Source organism: Amaranthus tricolor, chromosome 14, assembly GCF_026212465.1.
Source record: "Amaranthus tricolor cultivar Red isolate AtriRed21 chromosome 14, ASM2621246v1, whole genome shotgun sequence".
Classification (NCBI taxonomy): Eukaryota; Viridiplantae; Streptophyta; class Magnoliopsida; order Caryophyllales; family Amaranthaceae; genus Amaranthus; species Amaranthus tricolor.
This window is the reverse complement of record NC_080060.1, coordinates 1,452,708-1,473,190: the sequence shown is the minus strand read 5'-3', so window position 1 is coordinate 1,473,190 and position 20,483 is coordinate 1,452,708. Positions and strand designations below refer to the sequence as shown.

At 31.2% G+C, this 20,483-nt stretch overlaps 3 protein-coding genes across 6 annotated transcripts; 1 reads left to right on the top strand and 2 right to left on the bottom strand.

Moving 5' to 3' along the window:
- The first annotated feature begins 4,489 nt into the window (after window positions 1–4,489).
- On the top strand, window positions 4,490–7,857 carry LOC130800262 (phospholipase A1-Igamma2, chloroplastic-like). Its single transcript, XM_057663720.1, has 2 exons — window positions 4,490–5,834; window positions 7,342–7,857. Exons 1-2 carry the CDS (start codon window positions 4,552–4,554, stop codon window positions 7,583–7,585), a joined length of 1,527 nt encoding a protein of 508 aa, XP_057519703.1. The 5' UTR covers window positions 4,490–4,551; the 3' UTR covers window positions 7,586–7,857.
- Window positions 7,858–9,010: 1,153 nt separating this feature from the next.
- LOC130800263 (photosystem II reaction center W protein, chloroplastic-like) lies at window positions 9,011–10,361 on the bottom strand. The gene is made up of 2 exons (XM_057663721.1): window positions 10,136–10,361; window positions 9,011–9,466 (listed from the first exon to the last, which is right to left on the bottom strand). The coding sequence occupies exons 1-2, from the start codon at window positions 10,230–10,232 to the stop codon at window positions 9,153–9,155; spliced, it is 411 nt and encodes a 136-aa protein (XP_057519704.1). The 5' UTR covers window positions 10,233–10,361; the 3' UTR covers window positions 9,011–9,152.
- A 515-nt stretch (window positions 10,362–10,876) lies between these two features.
- LOC130800261 (probable galacturonosyltransferase 6) lies at window positions 10,877–17,647 on the bottom strand. 4 transcript variants are annotated; one of them, XM_057663718.1, is made up of 9 exons: window positions 17,165–17,647; window positions 17,040–17,074; window positions 16,924–16,959; window positions 16,698–16,827; window positions 16,537–16,607; window positions 15,297–15,568; window positions 14,629–14,986; window positions 12,139–12,657; window positions 10,877–11,607 (listed from the first exon to the last, which is right to left on the bottom strand). In XM_057663718.1, the coding sequence occupies exons 1-9, from the start codon at window positions 17,274–17,276 to the stop codon at window positions 11,332–11,334; spliced, it is 1,809 nt and encodes a 602-aa protein (XP_057519701.1). In that variant the 5' UTR covers window positions 17,277–17,647; the 3' UTR covers window positions 10,877–11,331. The 4 variants fall into 4 exon arrangements, with proteins under 4 accessions (XP_057519701.1, XP_057519700.1, XP_057519699.1 ...); XM_057663717.1 differs by having other exon boundaries at window positions 16,915–16,953; window positions 17,165–17,598; XM_057663716.1 differs by having other exon boundaries at window positions 16,915–16,959; window positions 17,165–17,597.
- Between the last annotated feature and the right edge of the window lie 2,836 nt (window positions 17,648–20,483).

The following is a 20,483-nucleotide window of genomic DNA, read 5'->3' as shown; positions in this document are numbered from 1 at the left end:
TTTAAGGTTTTTAAGCGTTTTTGGCACTTTCTTGCATAAAATGGTTCAAACTTGGTTTGTTTGGCACAAAATTTGGCATACAACACTATTTGGTATATATTATTGTGGTTGAAATGGTTAGAATCAAAAACAATAGTCATATGCTTGAAATTACATGCTAAGTTGCTTTTTTAAGGTTTTTTAAGCGTTTTTGGCACTTTCTCGCATAAAGTGGTTCAAACTTGGTTTGTTTGGCACAAAACTTGACACACAACAATATTTGGTATATATTGTTGTGTTGAAATGGTTAGAATCGAAAACAACAGTCATATGCTTGAAATTACGTGCTAAGTTGCTTTTTAAAGCGTTTTTGGCACTTTTTCGCATAAAGTGGTTCAAACTTAGTTTGTTTTGCACGAAATTTGGCATACAACATTATTTGGTATATATATTATTGTGTTGAAATGGTTAAAATCGAAAAAAATAATCATATGCTTGATGTTACGCGCTAAGTTGCTTTTTAAAGGTTTTTTAAGCTTTTTTAGCACTTTCTCGCATAAAGTGGTTCAAACTTGGTTTGTTTGGCACGAAACTTGGCACAATACTATTTGGTACATATTATTGTATTGAAATGGTTAGAATTGAAAACAACAGTCATATGGTTGAAATTACGTGTTAAGTTGCTTTTTAAAGATTTTTTAAGTGTTTTTGGCACTTTCTCGCATAAAGTGGTTTAAACTTGGTTTGCTTGGCACGAAACTTGGCACACAACACTATTTGATACATATTAGTCATATGTTTGAAATTACGTACTTAGTTGCTTTTTGAAGGTTTTTTAGGCGTTTTTGGCACTTTCTCGCATAAAGTGGTTCAAACTTGGTTTATTTGGCTTGAAACTTGGCACACAACACTGTTTGGTATATATTATTGTGTTTAAATGGTTAGAATCGAAAAAAATAGTCATATGCTTGAAATTACGTGCTAAGTTGCTTTTTTAAGGTTTTTAAGCGTTTTTGGCACTTTCTCGCATAAAATGGTTCAAACTTAGTTTGTTTGGCACAAAATTTGGCATACAACATTATTTGATATATATTATTGTGTTGAAATGGTTAGAATCGAAAACAATAGTCATATGCTTGATATTACGTGCTATGTTGCTATTTTAAGGTTTTTTAAGCTTTTTTGTCACTTTCTTGCATAAAGTGGTTCAAACTTGGTTGGTTTGGCACGAAACTTGGCACACAACATTATTTGGTACATATTATTGTGTTGAAATGGTTAGTATCGAAAACAATAGTCATATGCTTGAAATTATGTGCTAAGTTACGTTTTTATGGTTCTTAAAGCTTTTTTGGCACTAACATCTATTTTCTCTTAGTGCTTTCGACAAGATAATGGAGTTGATTTTGGCTACTTTACTCTCAAATATATGGACGATCTCTTACAAGCCGTGAAAAACGTTGGAGTCGAAAATATTGATGCAGTATGTATATGTTACGTTCTTAAATTATAATATCATATATTTGATATTGGTAAAATCTAATGTATATGTATTATATAAACTTTTTTAATTATTTCATATAATATTTAGGTTTTATACGACACTCCAAGGGAAACATGTACTTTGACAGAGGGGAAAATGTGGGAATTGAAAGAAACGGTGGCCGTGTATCTTTCTAATTTATGTGTTTGGTAGTGTAATTAGTTTAGATTTTGGACTTTTGTATATGTATATTTATAATTAAATGATTGTTAGATTTTAATATACATATACTTTTGCCATTGTGTATATATATATATATATATATATATATATATATATATATATATATATATATATATATATATATATATATATATATATATATATATATATATATATATATATATATATATATATATATATATATATATATATATATATATATATATATATATATATATATATATATATATATATATATATATATATATATATATATATATATATATATTATTTGTTTATTACAAGGATCGAGTGTATATTAGTGACGAATTTATGGTGATTATTTACTGATTGCAATTGTGTACATTAAAAATGAATATGCATTGGATTATTAATAAAACGAAAAAAAACCAAAAAAAAAAATAATCATTATATGTTGCGGTTCTAGGGGAACCGCAGCATATAATGTATTTTTGTGCTGCGATTTTAAACCGCAGTATTTAAAATAAGACATCTGCTGCTATCACTAATGCTTGGGATCAAAACCGCAGTATATGGTGGCCAAAAAACCGCAGCATTTGAGGTTTTTTCCACTAGTGAATGGAGTAAATATGACGTGAAGAAGAAGATTTAAAAGGGAAGAAGAATGCAACGTAACGTCAACAAATGACCTGATGTACCCGGTTCTTTAACCTGCATGGATGCCACTAGAAACAAGTACAATAGATGGATTATTCATTGTTAATCAATATTTGAGATTATTGTAGGGAAATCAGACAAAGGTTGGATTATTCTCGACAATTTTTCCTATTTTTTAAATTGTTATTTTTTTTGTAATGTAGTACTTTTGTTTTTATTTGATCGATTTTGTATTTGTTGGTTTTGAACATATTAAATTTATAGGTGTTAAATAGTTTTTCTTCATTTTTTTAATGGTAAATATAGTTCTTTTTACAGATTTTTATGTGATTCTTTTTGATTGATTGTCTACGTTTCATCTTTTTTTAAGTGAGACTTAAAAATATCATTGTTTGATAAAATAGCAGTTTAAATAGTGTTTAATTGAACATGTAGCTGGTTTCAAAACGTTTCAACTTGTAGCATGTCAAAATTAAAAGTTGCGATTTAACATTTTAATTTCTATATTTTTCTCAACAAATTATACTTTAACAGTTATCATAATAACTATTTTTACCAAATACTTTTAATTTATACACTTAATTAGACACTTAAACATCTAACAACTATAACTTTTGGCCATACAAACAACCAGTTGCATCGAACAAGCTCAAAGAGGCTTAATTTTTGTGTAGGGGGCGAAAGTCAAAATCTAATTTTAAACTAGAAAAGCTTTTTACCACTAAATCAACTCGTAATTGATACAATATTTAGGCCCTGATAGGTAGTAGACAGTTATCCCTCCAAACTACCCTTGTTCCCTTAAATTACACCCTAATTGTACTATTTTAATTTCTCCACTCTATTAAAAAATTGAAAACAAAATATTATATTTGAGATTTTTTTTTTCATAATATATTCCCAAAATCTCTATTATAATATTGTAGGATCAAGGAAAGAGAGACTAAATAAATGATGGTGGTTTGTCATCTAGCTAGCCAAGTATCCAATCCAACTCATGCAAAATATTTATAATTACAACGTGGCTTGCCTAAAATATTAATCCCTCTTTCCCACAAAGCTACGAACACCAACACCAACACAACATAACAAAACAATAATAGTTGAAACAAATCAACTTAAAAAATTTTTTCTTATTCTTTATTCAATTTAAATTTGAAAGTTATTCTACAATTACTAAAATCTATTCCAGTGATTCTCAACATGTATTCTATTCCTTTAATTCATCTGTACTTTTATTTAGGAATACAAATTGTTGTAAGAGACGATCTCTTCGAGAAATAAATTAGATGGATGAGCTAAATAGTCCAATCAACACAAATTAAAAAGAAAATAAAAATATAAGCTTCTTATTTTGAGGTTGTATTTGAGAGACAGTCTCTCACAAGAGCAACTCATTTAGGAACCCTTCACCTTTCTTATGCAGATAATTTTCAATGTCCGTCCCTTTTATTAACTCTTTAAAGTTTAATACTTATTTATAATTTTATACTATTATATGTTTTTCATCTTTTTTGTATATATTCAAACCAACAAAAATGTTTTTGTCACATTTAATTTTCAAATTATGAATTTATAATAAATTTATCCAAAATATCATTATTATTATTATTATTATTATTATTATTATTATTATTATTATTATTATTATTATTTAATCATTTCAAATTGTAATACATACTTCAATTACAAATCAATAAAAACTTTGTATTGTTTTGTGTGAGGTCCCACATGCATGAATCATGTGCACATCTTTGGTTCTTACGCATTATTATTGTATACACTGTCCATATCAATTATGATCAAAACAAATCGGATTATGCAAATAAAGAAAATATAACTCTAGAAAGTCTATCCCCATACTTCTAATTATTTATTTTTGCAATTCAAACCAAATGAACTTTCTATCATCATCAACCTAATATCTCGCTTAAATTAAAGTCCAAAAAATAAAGATAGAAGACAAATCATACAAGTACTTCCTTCAAAACAAGGTAAAGAGATGTGAGCACTCAGATGATCTCCAAAAAATTAATCCTGTACAAAAATAAATAGTAGCATCTCGTCTGAAAAAACACCTACAACAAAAATGGACCATCACTCACTTAGTTTTTTTTTTATATTTTAAATCTCTTATGTTTTTTTATTGTACTCCCTACATATAATAAGACCACTAATAATATCATCTTACTTGCTCCATACCATACCATTCCTTAGAGATCTCTAAAATGGCTTTTTCTCTCTCAAAAGTTCAACTTCTTCCCTTCACTAAAAATCATAAAAATTCATTTTTGTCTCAAAATTCTTTTCTTAAGGATATTTCTATGCAAAAATATCTGACAGAAAGGTCACAAGTTCGAATTCTAAAAAATAAGCCAACTTCAATACAAGTTTTATCAAGAGAAAATGATGCATTGACTTCTAATACTATTGAGCCTTGGAGAGAAAATGGAATCGAGAAGGAAGGTATTGAGAAAGAGTTAGTGGATCATTGGAGGGAGATTCTTGGAGAGAATGATTGGGTTGGGCTACTTGACCCGATGGATAAACTTCTTCGGGCCGAGTTGATCCGATATGGGGAAATGGCCCAAGCTTGTTATGATGGGTTTGACTTTGATCCTTTTTCAAAGTATTGTGGGAGTTGTAAATACCCCAGGGAAATGTTCTTTAAGGGCTTAGAAATGGAGGGTCATGGCTATGAAGTGACTCGTTATTTGTATGCCACGTCCAATATTAACTTGCCCAACTTTTTTAGGAACTCCAGGTGGCCTAAGGTTTGGTCAAAAAATGCTAATTGGATTGGTTATGTGGCTATATCTAATGATGAGACGTCCAAAAAATTGGGCCGTAGGGACATCATTATTTCATGGAGGGGAACCGTGACCCGACTTGAATGGATCCATGATCTAATGGACTTCCTAAGGTCCGTCTCGGACGAGCAGATCCCATGTCCGGACCGAAATGTTAAAGCTGAAGCCGGGTTTTTAGATCTTTATACCGATAAGGATAAGAATTGTCGGTATTGCAAGTTCTCAGCTCGAGAGCAAATTCTATCAGAGGTCAAACGTCTTTGTGAATTGTACCACAATGAGGAAATTAGTGTAACTGTAACGGGCCATAGCTTGGGTAGTGCCCTAGCAATATTAAGTGCTTACGATATAGCTGAGACAGGCCTTAACATAGGCCCGAACAACCAAGCCAGACCTATATGTGTGTTCTCATTCTCAGGCCCACGAGTTGGGAATGAAAGGTTTAAGGAGAGGTTAGACGAGTTAGGGGTGAAAGTTCTGCGATTAGTAAATGTGCACGATATGGTGCCTAAGGCACCAGGGTTAGTGTTTAATGAACACTCCCCAATGGAGTGGATGAAAATAGCCAAAGGATTACCTTGGAGTTATTATCATGTAGGGGTGGAGCTTGCTTTGGATCACAAAAATTCCCCATTTCTTAAAGACACCAATGACCCAACTTGTTCACACAATTTGGAGGCTCTTTTGCATCTTCTTGATGGGTTAGTACACTTTATTATTTCAAATTTCTTTTCTTTTTCTAATCCCATATACTAATTCATATATCAAACACGTCTCTTAATAAAACCGTCTCATATAAAAATTTGTGATTTTAAAACTACTTACTAATTTGACCATTCTTCTGAGTTATATTCTTTATTATAGCTATAAGAATTAATATGTAAATCGATATAGACTTTTTAATTTTTTATACATAAGTTGATAATTTATAATTAATTGTTCAATATAAAGTATGAAAACGTCGATTTCATCATCTCAATTAGTTTGTCATACATGAATAGACGGTAAGGTGATAAAGTGAATAAAAAAATTTGACATATAAGACATTGGTATAGTCTTCTTACATTAATAAAATTTTATTAGGTGTATATGTATAATCAATAAAATAATTGTGTGATTAGTACATTCATTAGTTGTCAAAAATCATCTTGAATTAATCTTGCTTGATCACTCAACTAGTTAGACATACGACACTAATTCCTTGTTGGTCTAAACCTAAATAAAGAAAAAAAGCACGGTTTTGTTTAATTAAAGTCTAATAAACAAATTAGAATGGTGATATTAGTCTGATCAAATAGTCAAAGATCAAACAACTTCTGAATAGAGATTTGATGTTCACCACATTTAGAGATATCTCGTCTATCTTGTTAAGCAAGTGAATGATGGTTTTTTTCATCGTATCATTGTAATAGAGATTTAATTTTCAGGACCCAAAATATAATAAATGTTTAATTACTACTAATTTTTAAGGCTCTTTTATGATCGATTTTAATTCTAGTTCTTAGTTTTTTTATGAAAACTACAAACCAATAATAGAAAAAAGAAAAAAAAAAAAAAAAAGCTTTCACCTTTTAATTAGTTTTCAAAATTATCAAGTTCTCATAATATTTTTTATTTAATATAGGATATATATCCTATCCTATATGACTTTAAAAATTCAAAAACCAAGAAACATAAAAAATGCACTAATATCAAACAGATCCTTATCTTAAAGTTGTTGAATTTGCTTTTATTTCATAGTATTTTTTGCAAACCTTTATATAAAAACTAAAAATGTTAATTTAATCACACAATTGTGTTTGTATTTATTCTCAGGAGGTGTTTGGTATGTGGTATTATGGGATGGAAATAAAAATTTAATTCCTAAATTTATAAAATTTTATGTTTAATAAATGGGATTGGGATCAAAGTTAGAGATTGGGAATGAGATTTTCTGCCATGTACTCCTAAAGTTTTAATACTTAGGGGAGAGTATTAGAGGATGGGAATCAAATTTTGGTTGGAAAAGACTGTAATATCCTTATTTATAAAAATTTACAAGTTTTTCTATTTCTTATGGAGGCAAAATTGTAAATTTTTATTTCTAATGAGGATTAAAGTTAGAGATTGAGAATGAGAGATTGTAACGCAGACTCAAATCTATTAATTTTTATTTATTGAATTTTACTCAATATATATAATTCAATTTATTGTAAATTTGTAATGTAGGTATCATGGAAAAGGGAAAAGGTTTCACTTAACAATTGGAAGAGACATAGCATTAGTGAATAAAGCATGTGATTTCTTGAAGGATCATTATCAAATCCCTCCTTTTTGGAGACAAGATGCTAATAGAGGAATGGTGAGGAGTAAGGATGGCCGTTGGATCCAAGCGGAGCGAGCAATTCTTGATGATCATCCTGATTGTATTAATCATCATCTTACACAATTGGGACTTAACCATAATCACTAAATTCTCCCTTCTAAATATCATGTACAAAATATTTATAAGCTAATTTGATTGAACGGTCATGGATTTTGAACTCCTTGGTCGAGTATAAGGAGGGATTTAGTACACTGGTGAAAGTTTGGTTTTGGTTTGAATTCCATACAAATTCAAATCAAATTGAATAAAATTTGGTTTTGATGTTTTCAGTCTAAATCCAAATTGAACCGAATTGAAATTTAAAATACCAATCCAAATTGAACCGAATAGATCGAATCGCACCAATTTATATATTTTGCATGTATTGTTTCAAACTTATTCTTTCTAAAGCTTCTAAATAGATATTAATAACTTTAGGGTTTTTAATTTGAATAAGTAAAAAACTTTTAACAAATATCTAAAAATAAGGGACAAAAATTCAAACAAATCAAATTGAAGATATAACATGCCTTTAACATTTCAGTTTTTTCGATTTTTCGGTTTTGTTGGACCCTAAACCGAGTCCAAATCGAACACCGAATTATAATTAAAATTCAATCCAAACCAAACCAAATTTAAAATATAGTCAAACCAAATTACTTATTCGATTTGGTTTGGTTCGGTATTCAATTTTTCACCAAATTACTCACACCCCTAATACTAGCACAGAATGAATCAAAGACCTATCTTTACATGCGTGTTAAATCAACTTGATTATCATTTTTCTATGTTATGCCAAATTTATTTTTTGTCGGCTATAATTGTATCTGCAACATGTCAATTTTATCGGCTATGATTGTATTGAATTTTTTGTCGTGTAGATGTGTAAATAATATTGACAATAAAACTCAAATTTGAAAAAAAAAAACTTTGATCTATGATGTGAACTTTAGTACGTACATAGTTATCTGCTTGTATAGGTATTTTTTGTTATATAAATATATATGCTATTATGAATATTTAGGATTTTCCATTTTACAAAAAAGTTCTCACAAAATTACTATAAATTTTTTCCTAATATTTTCTTTCTATATTGGTATTATTAGTGATTACAAACCTATATCCGCCACTAATGACAACGGAGAGTTAGGTATGAGTTTAGGTCCATACCATAGACGGAGCAAGGGGTGTTGGGCCGGTATGTCACAACTCCGTTTAATTTTTGAAATTTTCTTCTATGATAATAGCTATAAGGAATTTATACGAGCTGTAACTTAGCCCCTCAAACAACTTAATCAGATCTTCTAAGTTTCAACTCCTCTCACTTAAAATTATGACTTCCTACATTTTGTAATTATAAAGTATAAAATTCAGCTACAAGTTTACTAGCAATGACCATCAAATATTACTAACATGGTCATAATTATAGTCATTAATCTAGTATCCCTTCAAGTCGAGATGCAGCGAAGGATAAAAATAGCGAACAGATCATACCCCAACAAATAAATACTCTCCAAAAGAGATGGGCCCGGCTGAGAAGAAAGGTAGTACATACTAACATAATACAACTTATATTAACAAACCAAAAGGTAGTATTTTAACCAAATATGATGGATGACATTCACATCAAATACAATTGATTGAATGAAGATCAAGAGACAGTGATTAATTGGACTTAGAGTGACAATCCAGACTCTTCATCCTCCTCAAGACCGGAAACATAGACAAAGTAAAGAGCCCAAATAAGACCAAAAACACCCAAAAGGATCCAACCAAGAAGATTGTTGCTCAATCCAAAGGGAAGACCAGTTCCTTCTGTGCTCATTCTCTCATCAACAAGAGCCATTGCTGGGCTAGACATGGTGGCGGCCGCTGCGGCAGCTACCAATGAGCCACCCATTATTCCTTTCTTTGTGGTGATCTCTTGCTTTGATGCTTTGCTCTCCATTGAACATCTTACCTTACCCTTTTTTGATATGGATGGCAACCCTGAAATGCTCATGTCCATTTTCCGATAAGCTAAAGATTTATAGTTTATTCATTTTAAATCGTAAAGTAGGTTAAAATAAACCATCCTTCATAGGCATTATTTATTTGTTTACTTATGTAAAGTAGCACACATCTATTAAATTTCAATCGAAAACAACTTATTTGTTATTATAAGTAGGGAAAATCTAGTCTTGATTGGAGCATACTATATTAATATTACTTGCGTAACATATCATACCAAAAACTGGTAACCAAGTTAGTTCAATACATATATAAATAAATGTTCGATCCACCTTATATTGATTAGAAATATAACTATGAGCTACTTAATAGAAATGGAATGATAAAAATGTTTGCTTCAAATGGTTCTCAAAACTACGAATTATTATGATCCGTTTGTGGCATCTACCTGTATTTTCTGTTAGTTGTTTTATCTAGAACACTTAAAAGCCAAGAACGATATTAATTTGTTAGCCCAACAACATTAAATAAATAATAATACATAGTATGTAGTCTAAATAATCATGCACACTACCTTAAATAACTATAGATCTTAGCCCCATATTAATACTATTCGTAAATCGAATTATTAAAATCTAGTAAAACATATTCAAAAGGAATGATAGAATAATATAAATAAATAAATACGATAGAAATTGAGTAAATTACCAATAATAGGTGAAGATGAAAGTGAAACCTTTGGGTTGTGAACAAGACTAGCACGAACAACCAATGAGGCTGAAGAGTTGGCAGTAATGGAAGCCATTTTTTTGTGGATTGTTTAGATCACAAAATGTATGTGAAAAGTTGGAGTAAACAGCTGATTTTAGTAAGTGGAGTTGTATGTAGAGATTAATATTTGATGGACAAAATATGTGGTACATGAACCACTTAACATTCATTGATCAACAGCCTTCAATTGATATCATTATCAAAAATCAACCAATTAGTTAGCTCCACGTGGCTTATCATCCAGTTCTGTGAGTCCTATGTGGCATTATAAGTTTGTATGTTTGTTTAGAGAACTAAATTATGGTGGGTCCCTATGATTGTCTTATTTTTTGGGAGGGGGGTGAAAAGATCAAAGGAAACTTAAGTAGTTGTGTTTAAAGATGTTCTAGAAAAATTTTAAAAATTACTTGTTTTACGATTATAATTTGTAGTTTCGTTATTGATATAAAATAATGAAAAATAATATTCAATTTTTATTTATTAAAAGTTGAATAAGTAGAATTAATCTGTTTGATGGTAATGAAAAATTACAGAGAACACAGGTCTAAAGGTAAGAAAGAACTCCACTACCATAAAAATAGCATAATACTTCACATTTTATAACACGAAAAAAATAACCAAACACCCCACAAATGCAATTTGATTTGATATAACAAATATTACTCATATCTAGTCTTACTAAAAGCTATCATCATTTCATGCATGATCTCCAGCTGAATTTCAGATTACATGAACATCAGACTTGGTTTTATTGAATATATCTGATCTCAGATACACAAATGCTATAAGAGATCCTGAATGAGTTTATATACAAATAAAACAATTGTCGCTACAAAAACTCTGTTGAGAATCGATTCTCGTTATGTCCTCACTTTTTTCTACAATATCAGTCAATTTACATAAATTAATCAGTAGAATGAATGAACTATTCTTGTATCTGTTCATCAGCTAACGACGTGCCAAATTTGGCATAACAATATATAGTGTTCACTGCTGCTGTGTGTAACCGAAATCCCGGTTGCTTGACGTATTTGCAAGGTTTTAAATACCTTGTATTGTATACATGAAATCAAGAGCTTCCTTTATGTGTTCCGAAAAATGTGTGATCCAATTTTCAGTCCGACTAAGACTTATTACCCATGAAGATTACATTGTTGAACGTACGGATGATCATAGTTGACGTATTTGTTCCAATATCCTTTGTACTTTTTCATCCCGATATCTAACCAAGGTTTCATGATTCCGTCATAGTGTATAACTGCTGCCTGTTCAATGTCTTCTGACTTCAACAGTGAATCAAACCCTAGCCCTAAAAGATGCCATTGCTTATCCAAAGGTATTGTTCGATTATAAAAGGTGATCCAACCTAAAGGCAAACTCCCGGCTTTCCAAACATGCCTTCCCCTTCCCTGCAACCAGTTTCAAAGAGATTAAGTCATCAATCAAAGATGACAGTAATTTATTCTCCTTTTACATATACAACTTCGAGATTAACAAAAACGGCTGTCCCTTTCCTAAAAATAGATTGCAATTAAATTTCCTAGTGTACTATGCTTAAAAGCGGCGGAGAGGAGATGTGAAGCAGAAAACTAGTAGAAAAGGTATCTTAGCCAAATCATTAGAATCCTCGCTTAAAGGGTTGGCTCGATGGGACTGTAAATCTGGGAAGAGGGAGATTCTCTAATTACCTCCCAAAACGAACCTAATCTAATTCAGTTGAAGATCATATGAGTGTGACAAACTGACCCAGTATAGGAAAATCTAGGGGAAACAAGGAAAGGGCAAGAATTGAGACAGACACAAAGACCAATAATAAGAAAGCTGAGGAAAACAAAATTGGTCGGATGCACTTTTAGGAAGAAGGTTCCATAAAAGATGAACACAGACGCAAAAATGCGACTTAATGAAGTACATCAAAAAGAAAATGATTTTAGTATTACCTTTAAAAGGAATCTACGGTAGCTTGAGGTCAAATCGTGGAGCCTCCACTGTCTAAGGTCAAACAAATTCATCCCAAATGCCCAAGTACAAGCATTGGCATCAAACTTCCTGCGAACCAGTGGATCTGAAAAATTGATGAACATATCCATTCGTCGAAATGAAGAATCACCTTCTTGGCATGTCTCTACTGCTCCATTAACTTTTCCCTTCATATCCATGTTCCAGAGATCACTTAGATCCTTTTGAACCACTACATCATGATCAAGAAATATAATCTTATCCAACTTTGGGAAAATTTCTGGAAGGTAAAACCGTAGATGATTTAGTAGAGATGAATATCTAGGATCACCGGAAATTTGATTCATCCGTGATGATTCATACACATTCCACCACTGAAAAACTTGCGCATTTATGACTTGGACAGTGGCTTTTCCAGGAGGGTTTAACAAAAACCACATGGAAAATGCAGGAAAGTTTAAAGAATCTGTCACCACATGGAAGGCTATTCTCTCTGGTTTCTGCAAGCAATGAGAAAATGATTTCACATTCAAGCGATCATTTTGGGAACACGTATATACATCCATCTAAAAAGCTAATTGGCACATATTAACCAAGGGAAAATTGACAGACTCAACACAAAGATAGATCACATTTCTTCAATTTCTCTAATAGGTATATCAAGCTCAAACCTACTTATGTGGTGTGTGAGGTTTGAATGGTGTTTGGTTTGGCGGGAAACATTTTCTTAGAAAAAATTTTTTTATTGAAAATTTATTTTCAATGGAAAATGCAAATGAGAATAATTTAGTTTTGGTTGATTTGAATGAAAAATCGTAGGGGAAATGGAGGCGTTAAGGATGAAAGAGTGAAGGAAAATTAGATTTGTTTTTCTTTTATATAGAAAAATGTTTGCGAAATAATTGAAAAGTCTTTTTCACCCAAGTAGTCCATTTTTATTCTATTGTCAAACAAACAAAAGAAAAAGGGGAAGCATTTTTTTTAGGATTTCTCTCCCAACAGACATGGCATAATGCATACTTGCTTAATATCCCCAACCTGCAGATCAACTAGTTTCACCAGCTTAGCCAGTAGCCTTTGATACCAAGAGTGTTGCAACTAGTGACATAAGAAAAAAATTTAAACATATTTTAAGTAGTATAATTAATTGTTATTCTTTCCTTGTACATCTGAGTTCTCTAAAGGCATCCTCGACTTGTGACTACTATTGACCAGAATATGAACATAACTACATAAATTTAAGCCCAGAATTACCTATTTGTTTCTTCTAATAAAAGAACTTGTATTGTTCAATGAAAGAGAAAAAAGAGAAGAAACCTTCTAAAAAGTTGGATCGGGGAGCAATAGTCAAACATTTTCCAGGTGACTACGCACCAGAAACCAAGATACATGCACACAGTTTTTTTTTGCATAATACAGATAAATGACGATCATTATGATATCCTCTTGCAGTAAGAGTTTACTAATAAAAGTAATTAGCCACATTTTGGAAGAACCATCTCCTTCTAACCTAACTACCGCTGGCATTTACATGTAATCTTAACAGAAAAACTATCAAAAGTCTGAATATTACAATTGTCACCAAAAAGAAAAATATTCACCCCCACTAATTTAATCAACTTTACAAAGCCTCTCCAGGATCCATTCGAGAAGTAATCATGCAGCATGCAAGGTCGATAAAAGAAGAAAATAAAAAGATTTAATTGACAATAGAAGTACACTGACATCAAGTTCAAGCAATTTTCCATTGGGGAGAAGTGGAATACACAATTGCATATACATTCTACCCAGAATATAAGGATAAAAGAAAAATACACAGACGATCTGTGAACAATGTGTTTGAAAAGGTGAACAAAAGACACGCAGTGTGTCATACACAATCAACAGGAGTGTTTACACACACAAAAGTGGACAAACGACTAGGGAAATATTAAGTGAGCTGTTCCCACACAGATTTCTCTGAGACCCCCCTTACCCAAAGTGTTTGTTGATTGTGATAATAATTAAATTGGGATATCAGAGCTCAAATTCAATCAAGAATCCGGGTACCCAAAATTCAAAAAATCTGAATGCATTCATCAAAACCAAAGCCTCGAATAAAGTTACATTAAAAACCTTGTGAAGTTACAACGTTCTTAAATTGGATACCCAGTGAAAACAAGAGCTAGTATAGTATATAGAGGGCACAAGTACAGAATGACTAATATAGAAATAGTAAAGATTATCAGCTGCACAAACCAGCTGAGATATAGGGCCCCATCAGCATCAGTTTTCACTGAAGAATTTATATTTACTCTAGAAAATAGCAGTATGCCAAAAAAAAAAAGAAAGAAAAAACATGGAGCAGAGAGAAGCGGTGAAGCAAATGGCTAAAAAAAGGTGCTTATGGTGCTTTATTTTTGGTGCAGAAAGTTAACATTTTCAAACGAACTGAACTGATAAAACACGGAAGCAAAGAATTAGTAAGTTACCATGGCATTGGACACTGTGGAATTTATAAGTACTGCAGCAGCCAAGACATTGTCGGAGAAGGTAACATAATGAAGAAGGCCTGGATTGTAAACATTCTGCTGACTGGGAAGCGTTTGTTGCTCAGACTGCAACATAAAGTACTCTGTAGTGAGCCTCATAGAAAGACAATGGAGGCCTTTAGGAGTTGTTCTTCCAGCAAGCTCAGTAAGAAATGATGTATGTTTCCTCTGAGATAGGACTTGTTCTTCAGCACTGTGTGTCATAGCCCGGAGCTTATTAGCCATGTTTGAGCAATCGGGGTATGCACGACTTGCTTTTGACAAGGTGTTCTCCATATATTTCATTTTCTGCAAAGCACTGCATAACAAAAAAAAGTACTTCAGAATTCAGAATATATTTAAATAACTGTAAGTTGTAAACATGTAATGACCTACATGAGTAAATAAAGCACCATTTCTCTCCAAAAACACAAAAAGATGCTACTACTTGAAGGAATTATAGCACATAAAATTATTAACATTAAAAACTTGCCAACATTTTTCTCTACCTTCATCCCAAATAGACAGGTGACAGAAATGTAGCCCAGCTCATAATAGATGATAAGAACCAAGATATTTCTCAAGGAACATGTCATATCACACAAGGCTTTCACATTCTGATATATTACCTTCTCGACAATTCTGAATCTTTTCTAGCTTCCCCCATTGCTCGTTCAATTTCTTTTATACGTAGCCTCAACTCTTTCACTAGATGGGTGTTGCTATTCATAGCAAAACTCAGGTATGCCTTGGCCCTAATCACCTGATCTTTCATTTGCTTCACCTTCTCATCAGTAGTCTTTCGTGTCTCACTACGTGAATCCTTTACATACGCAGCTTTCGTCACACGTGGGGTTCGAACTCCATGATCATGTGAATCAGCTTTTTTATCAGAGTTGTCCTGTCATAGAAGGATTGGTTCGTGAACATATAAAGTAATATGGCTGCTGTGCATACTTACAGCTATTCAAAAGGAAAGTAGACACTTGAAAACACATGCTGAATGACATGCTAGACCACACTGGACATTTAAATGTACAAAATATCAGTGGAGAAAATGCCCCCTCTCATTCTAAGCTATCTCTCCACAATATAACATGTGACAATGTAAATACTCATTTGTCATACCTGAAGGGGTAATAAGCACCAAAATTACAACAATGGCATCAGACACCAGCTAAAGAAATATTACAAGGCAACCTTGCATCAGGGATGCCACGATCTACTTATTACTACTTGCTCAAACTGTTTTGAAGAACAAAAGTCACGATGAGTCACCAGTAGGTGCTAACCAACAGATATCAAAACAACAATTTTAAAAACGTAGTTTCATCCACATCCCCATCGGATATTGAAAAAACAATTTTTAAAAATCAGTTCCATCCACCTCCATATCTAAATTTATTATTGATAAGAGATAATTACCATTTTTTCAACATAACAAGGCCAGAGAAAAGCAAATCACTGTAGTGTCCTATGATTTTATCATTGAAAACATGTTATAAACCACTATTAAACATTATAAGTTAATGGTGAAAATGTCATATTAACATTTCCAGTCTGGGTTCTAATTATAGGCAAATATATGATGGGAGAAAAAGAGCCTATCTCAAAAGTTGGATCATGAAATTTATTTTATATTCAAAGTAATGGCTCAAATACTTCAACTAGGTACAATACAACATATGAGCCCAGCTTACTAAAAATATTGGTAAAATGGTTCTATGAAAGACAGTTGTAAAGTACTCATCTTTGACTAGCATAAAGAACATAGCTTGTTTGTTCTCTCACAACCAATAACTCCATTTGGCAATCATACAACAAAAATGTTCCATATATGCAAATCTTGTGAACATATATAACAAGTACCTTAATACTTCTTGTTAAAACTTCTGCCTTTGTCTGAATTTGCTTCACTTCTCCAACAAATGTCTCAGTTGCTACAAATGAGCAAAAATGAATAAACGTCCCATCATCATCATATCATATAATTATTAAATCAAATGCAAAATACAATCAAGTATACTGACCCTTTCTATTTGATCTAAACGACGACGACGAAGAATTTTCTCCTTGTTTCTGATTCAAACTATTAACTATGGTGTAATTCTGATCTCTATAAACTTCTGGATTAGGCTCTTTTAGACCTTCCCTTGCTTCCTAATTTAGTAACAGTGTAACACCAACAATTAAATATCACTCAACAGGCTTAACTCCAACTAATTCATAATTACCAAATTCACTTACATTAAATACCTGTCTAACTGCATTTAGTGGTAACACATGCTGCATCTTCACCAAAACAAAAAACAAATCATTAACTATTTTACATAAATAAAAATCAATAAACAAGATAAGAGAGAGATTCGTACGATGTTTGGTAAATCTTCAGCGAACTCATTTCTTCCTGGACATTAATCAATCAAATCAAAGCAATCAGAAACATTAAATCAAAAATTAAATGAGATGATTGAATAATCAATATGAAAATGATTACCATCAGAAGTAAGAGTTTTGAGCCTAATTGACACTAAAACAAGAGGAGCAAATACAGAAACCGAAAGAAAGAAGAGGATAAAGATCCTCTGCCATCTTCGAAATTGCTTCATTAATCAATCGAGATCAAATCAAAATCAATCAAATCAAATCAAATAAGTAATAATCACATTTAACTAACTCGAATCGGATCAAGAAATTTAGGAGCTTAAATAGAAAAGTAAATAGAGATCGAATTTCTAGGTTTTCCAAAAATTTAGGGATTTGAGAAAAAAAATTGAAGTAAATTATAACGTTGATCGGGGCTAGAGAGAGAAAATGAAAGCTTCCATGTTAGCGCTGTAAGGTAAGGAACCTTATAATTAAAGGGATGCATTTAATTTTAAAGTTAATTATTCGAGGTTAATTAATGTGAAAGTAAGCCATCTCAAAAAAGAAAAATGAAGGTGTAAGTCTTTTTATTTATGTGGGACTGACATGTGATGAGCCCGTGATTTTGATTATTATACATGTAATATATATATATATATACTAGTTCTATTTCCTTATGCTTGTTATGATAGTTACATTGTTTCGGTGCAAGTATTTTAAAACACATGATTTTTTATGTGATTGTTTTTTTAAAGAATTATGTACCCACTCAATTAAGGATGGTCACTCAAAATATCGTCTTTTATACGAATTTGTGATTTTGAAATAAATAAAGTTTATTTTCAAAACATAAATTCTCCCCGTGAAATTTGGTTGATTTAACGTACACGACTTACAGCTTAAAGTATTCATAATTTTAAATTGATCATGATCAGTTTTAAAGTAATTCAATATAATCTTAAAATGATTATTTACGGTTTCAACATTTAATGATCATTCTATAGTTTTAAAGTGATCGCTTATGGTTTTAGTGAGCACATATTCCACTTTTATTTTTTTAACATTTGTAATTTATGCCATCTCAATATAGTTCAACTCATCAGACAAGATCTTAACAAAAGATAAATGTACACAAATTCTAATTTGAGAATTTGTGAATGAGAATACATAAAGCCTATCTTTTATCTCAAAAAACAAAATACTAATTTTATGTATAGCAAAGCCTATTTTAATCTTTATTGAGTCTTTGATATGACGAAAAACATAAAAAATTTATATTAACTGGGATACAAACTCGTGCAATGCACGAAATTTATTGGTCTGAAAATATATATTAATATAAATTTAAAAAAAGAGACAATTGCATATTATAATTATCAAATTATGATATTCATAAATAATAACATATATAAGTTTTTATAACAACATAATTATTGCTTGATTCAATAAATAATTATTGCTTAAAATTAACTATTCTCGTGAAATTGATGATTTCGTAAAAATATTTGTACCGAAATTGCATGCTTGCAAAATTATTTTCCACATAATTCAATAATTACTAATATGTATAATGTTGAAAGTATTTAAATTAGATAAAATTGTTTATATTATGAAAGGTATGCATTGCTATATAAAATAGTTAATATAGTTGTCACCAAAATATTACTTGTAAAATAGTTTTTTCCTAAAATCATGCATCACTATGTAAAGTTTTGAAAAATATTTTAATAAGTTATACATATTTGATATTATAAAATATATGCTAAAACTTACTTTTGATACTTAAAATCATAATTAATGTAATAAAATATTTTTGGAAGCCATACAATCACATTTTAACTTATAATAATACTCCATTTGGCAAGACTTTATAAAATTGTCATTTTGAATCTTACAGGTTCTTTATAATATTATATGATTGGCGAAGGAACCATTAGCTTTTAGTGAACCCATACTCGAACCTGGATCTTTAGAATCTGGAAATTTTTAGACCCGGACTCAGACTCAGACCAATCAGGTTTGATGGTCTAGAGTTCTAAATGAATCTTAAAATGGGTTTTGATTTAATTATTCATACTTAAACTTTTCTGGAAAATTCCATGTAATAACTCTAAAATTTTGTTATTTCCATGTGGTAAACAAAAATTTTTTAAAATCCGCATAGTAAATTAGTAATCCTGAGTTTTACCTGTTAAAACGCGTGACCTTCTTAATTAGATCAACCCAAAATATTTTTAACAAATTACTTCTTGTACAAGCGTGAATTCAAATTTGTTTGAATTTTTATCAACCAATCTATTGAGATATGTCTTTCAGACCCAATTTATTAAAATTTATTGCCTACTCTATGTTTTTTTTTTATATTCTTTTATCTAATACACTTATTGTGTGAGACAGATGAGAGGTTTCACTCTCATACAAGACTTGTCGATTACTACTTATTAAAAACGTTTGGGATCCGTTAAAATCCAAATTTCAATTCCTTCTCTCTCAATTGCAGACAGAAAGTACCCCAATTCCCAAAATTCCTTCTAAGCTCTGAGTTTGATGAAATTCTAATCCCCAATTCTCATCCCCAAATCATCAAACATAAGTTTTCAATTGTTTTGCTGCTCAGAATTTTGATTACAAGCAACTCGTAAGTTACAATTTCGAATATAAGGTGAGTAATCTTTCGTTCTTGTTTTTTGTTGGGTTATTCCCTCCCACTTGGAGGAAGGCCCAATTAATATTTTAATTATGGGCTTAATAATAATAGGCTAATAATTATAATATTATTTATTAATTTGAAAAAAAAAAAAAAAAAAAAAAGAGGGCAAAGCTATATAAGGAAAATAGGGCAGCAGTTTTTATAAGTTGAATGGTAATCAAAGACACATTTTCACGCACAAAAACAAAACAGAAACAGGAGAAGAAAAAAAAGGTGCGACACGTGATTTTTCGGCGATCCGATCGAAGGCCATTCGTGCTCCGTTTTTTGTCAAATTTTGAAGCAGTGTTTCTGTCTACCCAACCTACATATTCAACGGTTGGATTGTCGTTTTGTGCATTGTAAGTGGATAATTTGTTTTGCCCTAATTTTACCCTAATTGTTATTTTACCACTTTTGAGTGATGTTTTAGGGTTGTCTGGTGTTTGTGTTACCTCTAGTATTGTCTAGAGAGGATTTTGGTTGTACCCATTAATTTTATTGGTGATTAGTGGAAGAGTGTGGTACCACTTACGGTCCCGTGGTTTTTTCCCGCATTGGGTTTTCCACGTAAATATCGTGTGTGCTTTGCTTTCCGCATTTTTACTTTATTGCGCTTGATTGTGGGATTATTATTATTTGTTTGATTGGATTGGTTATTTTTGCTCATCTAACAACACAAAGGGAGAAAGTGTGTGTATTATATCGCCTCTTTTCTCAACATTTTTGAGTATTACAAAGTTTTCCAATTTGATTATTT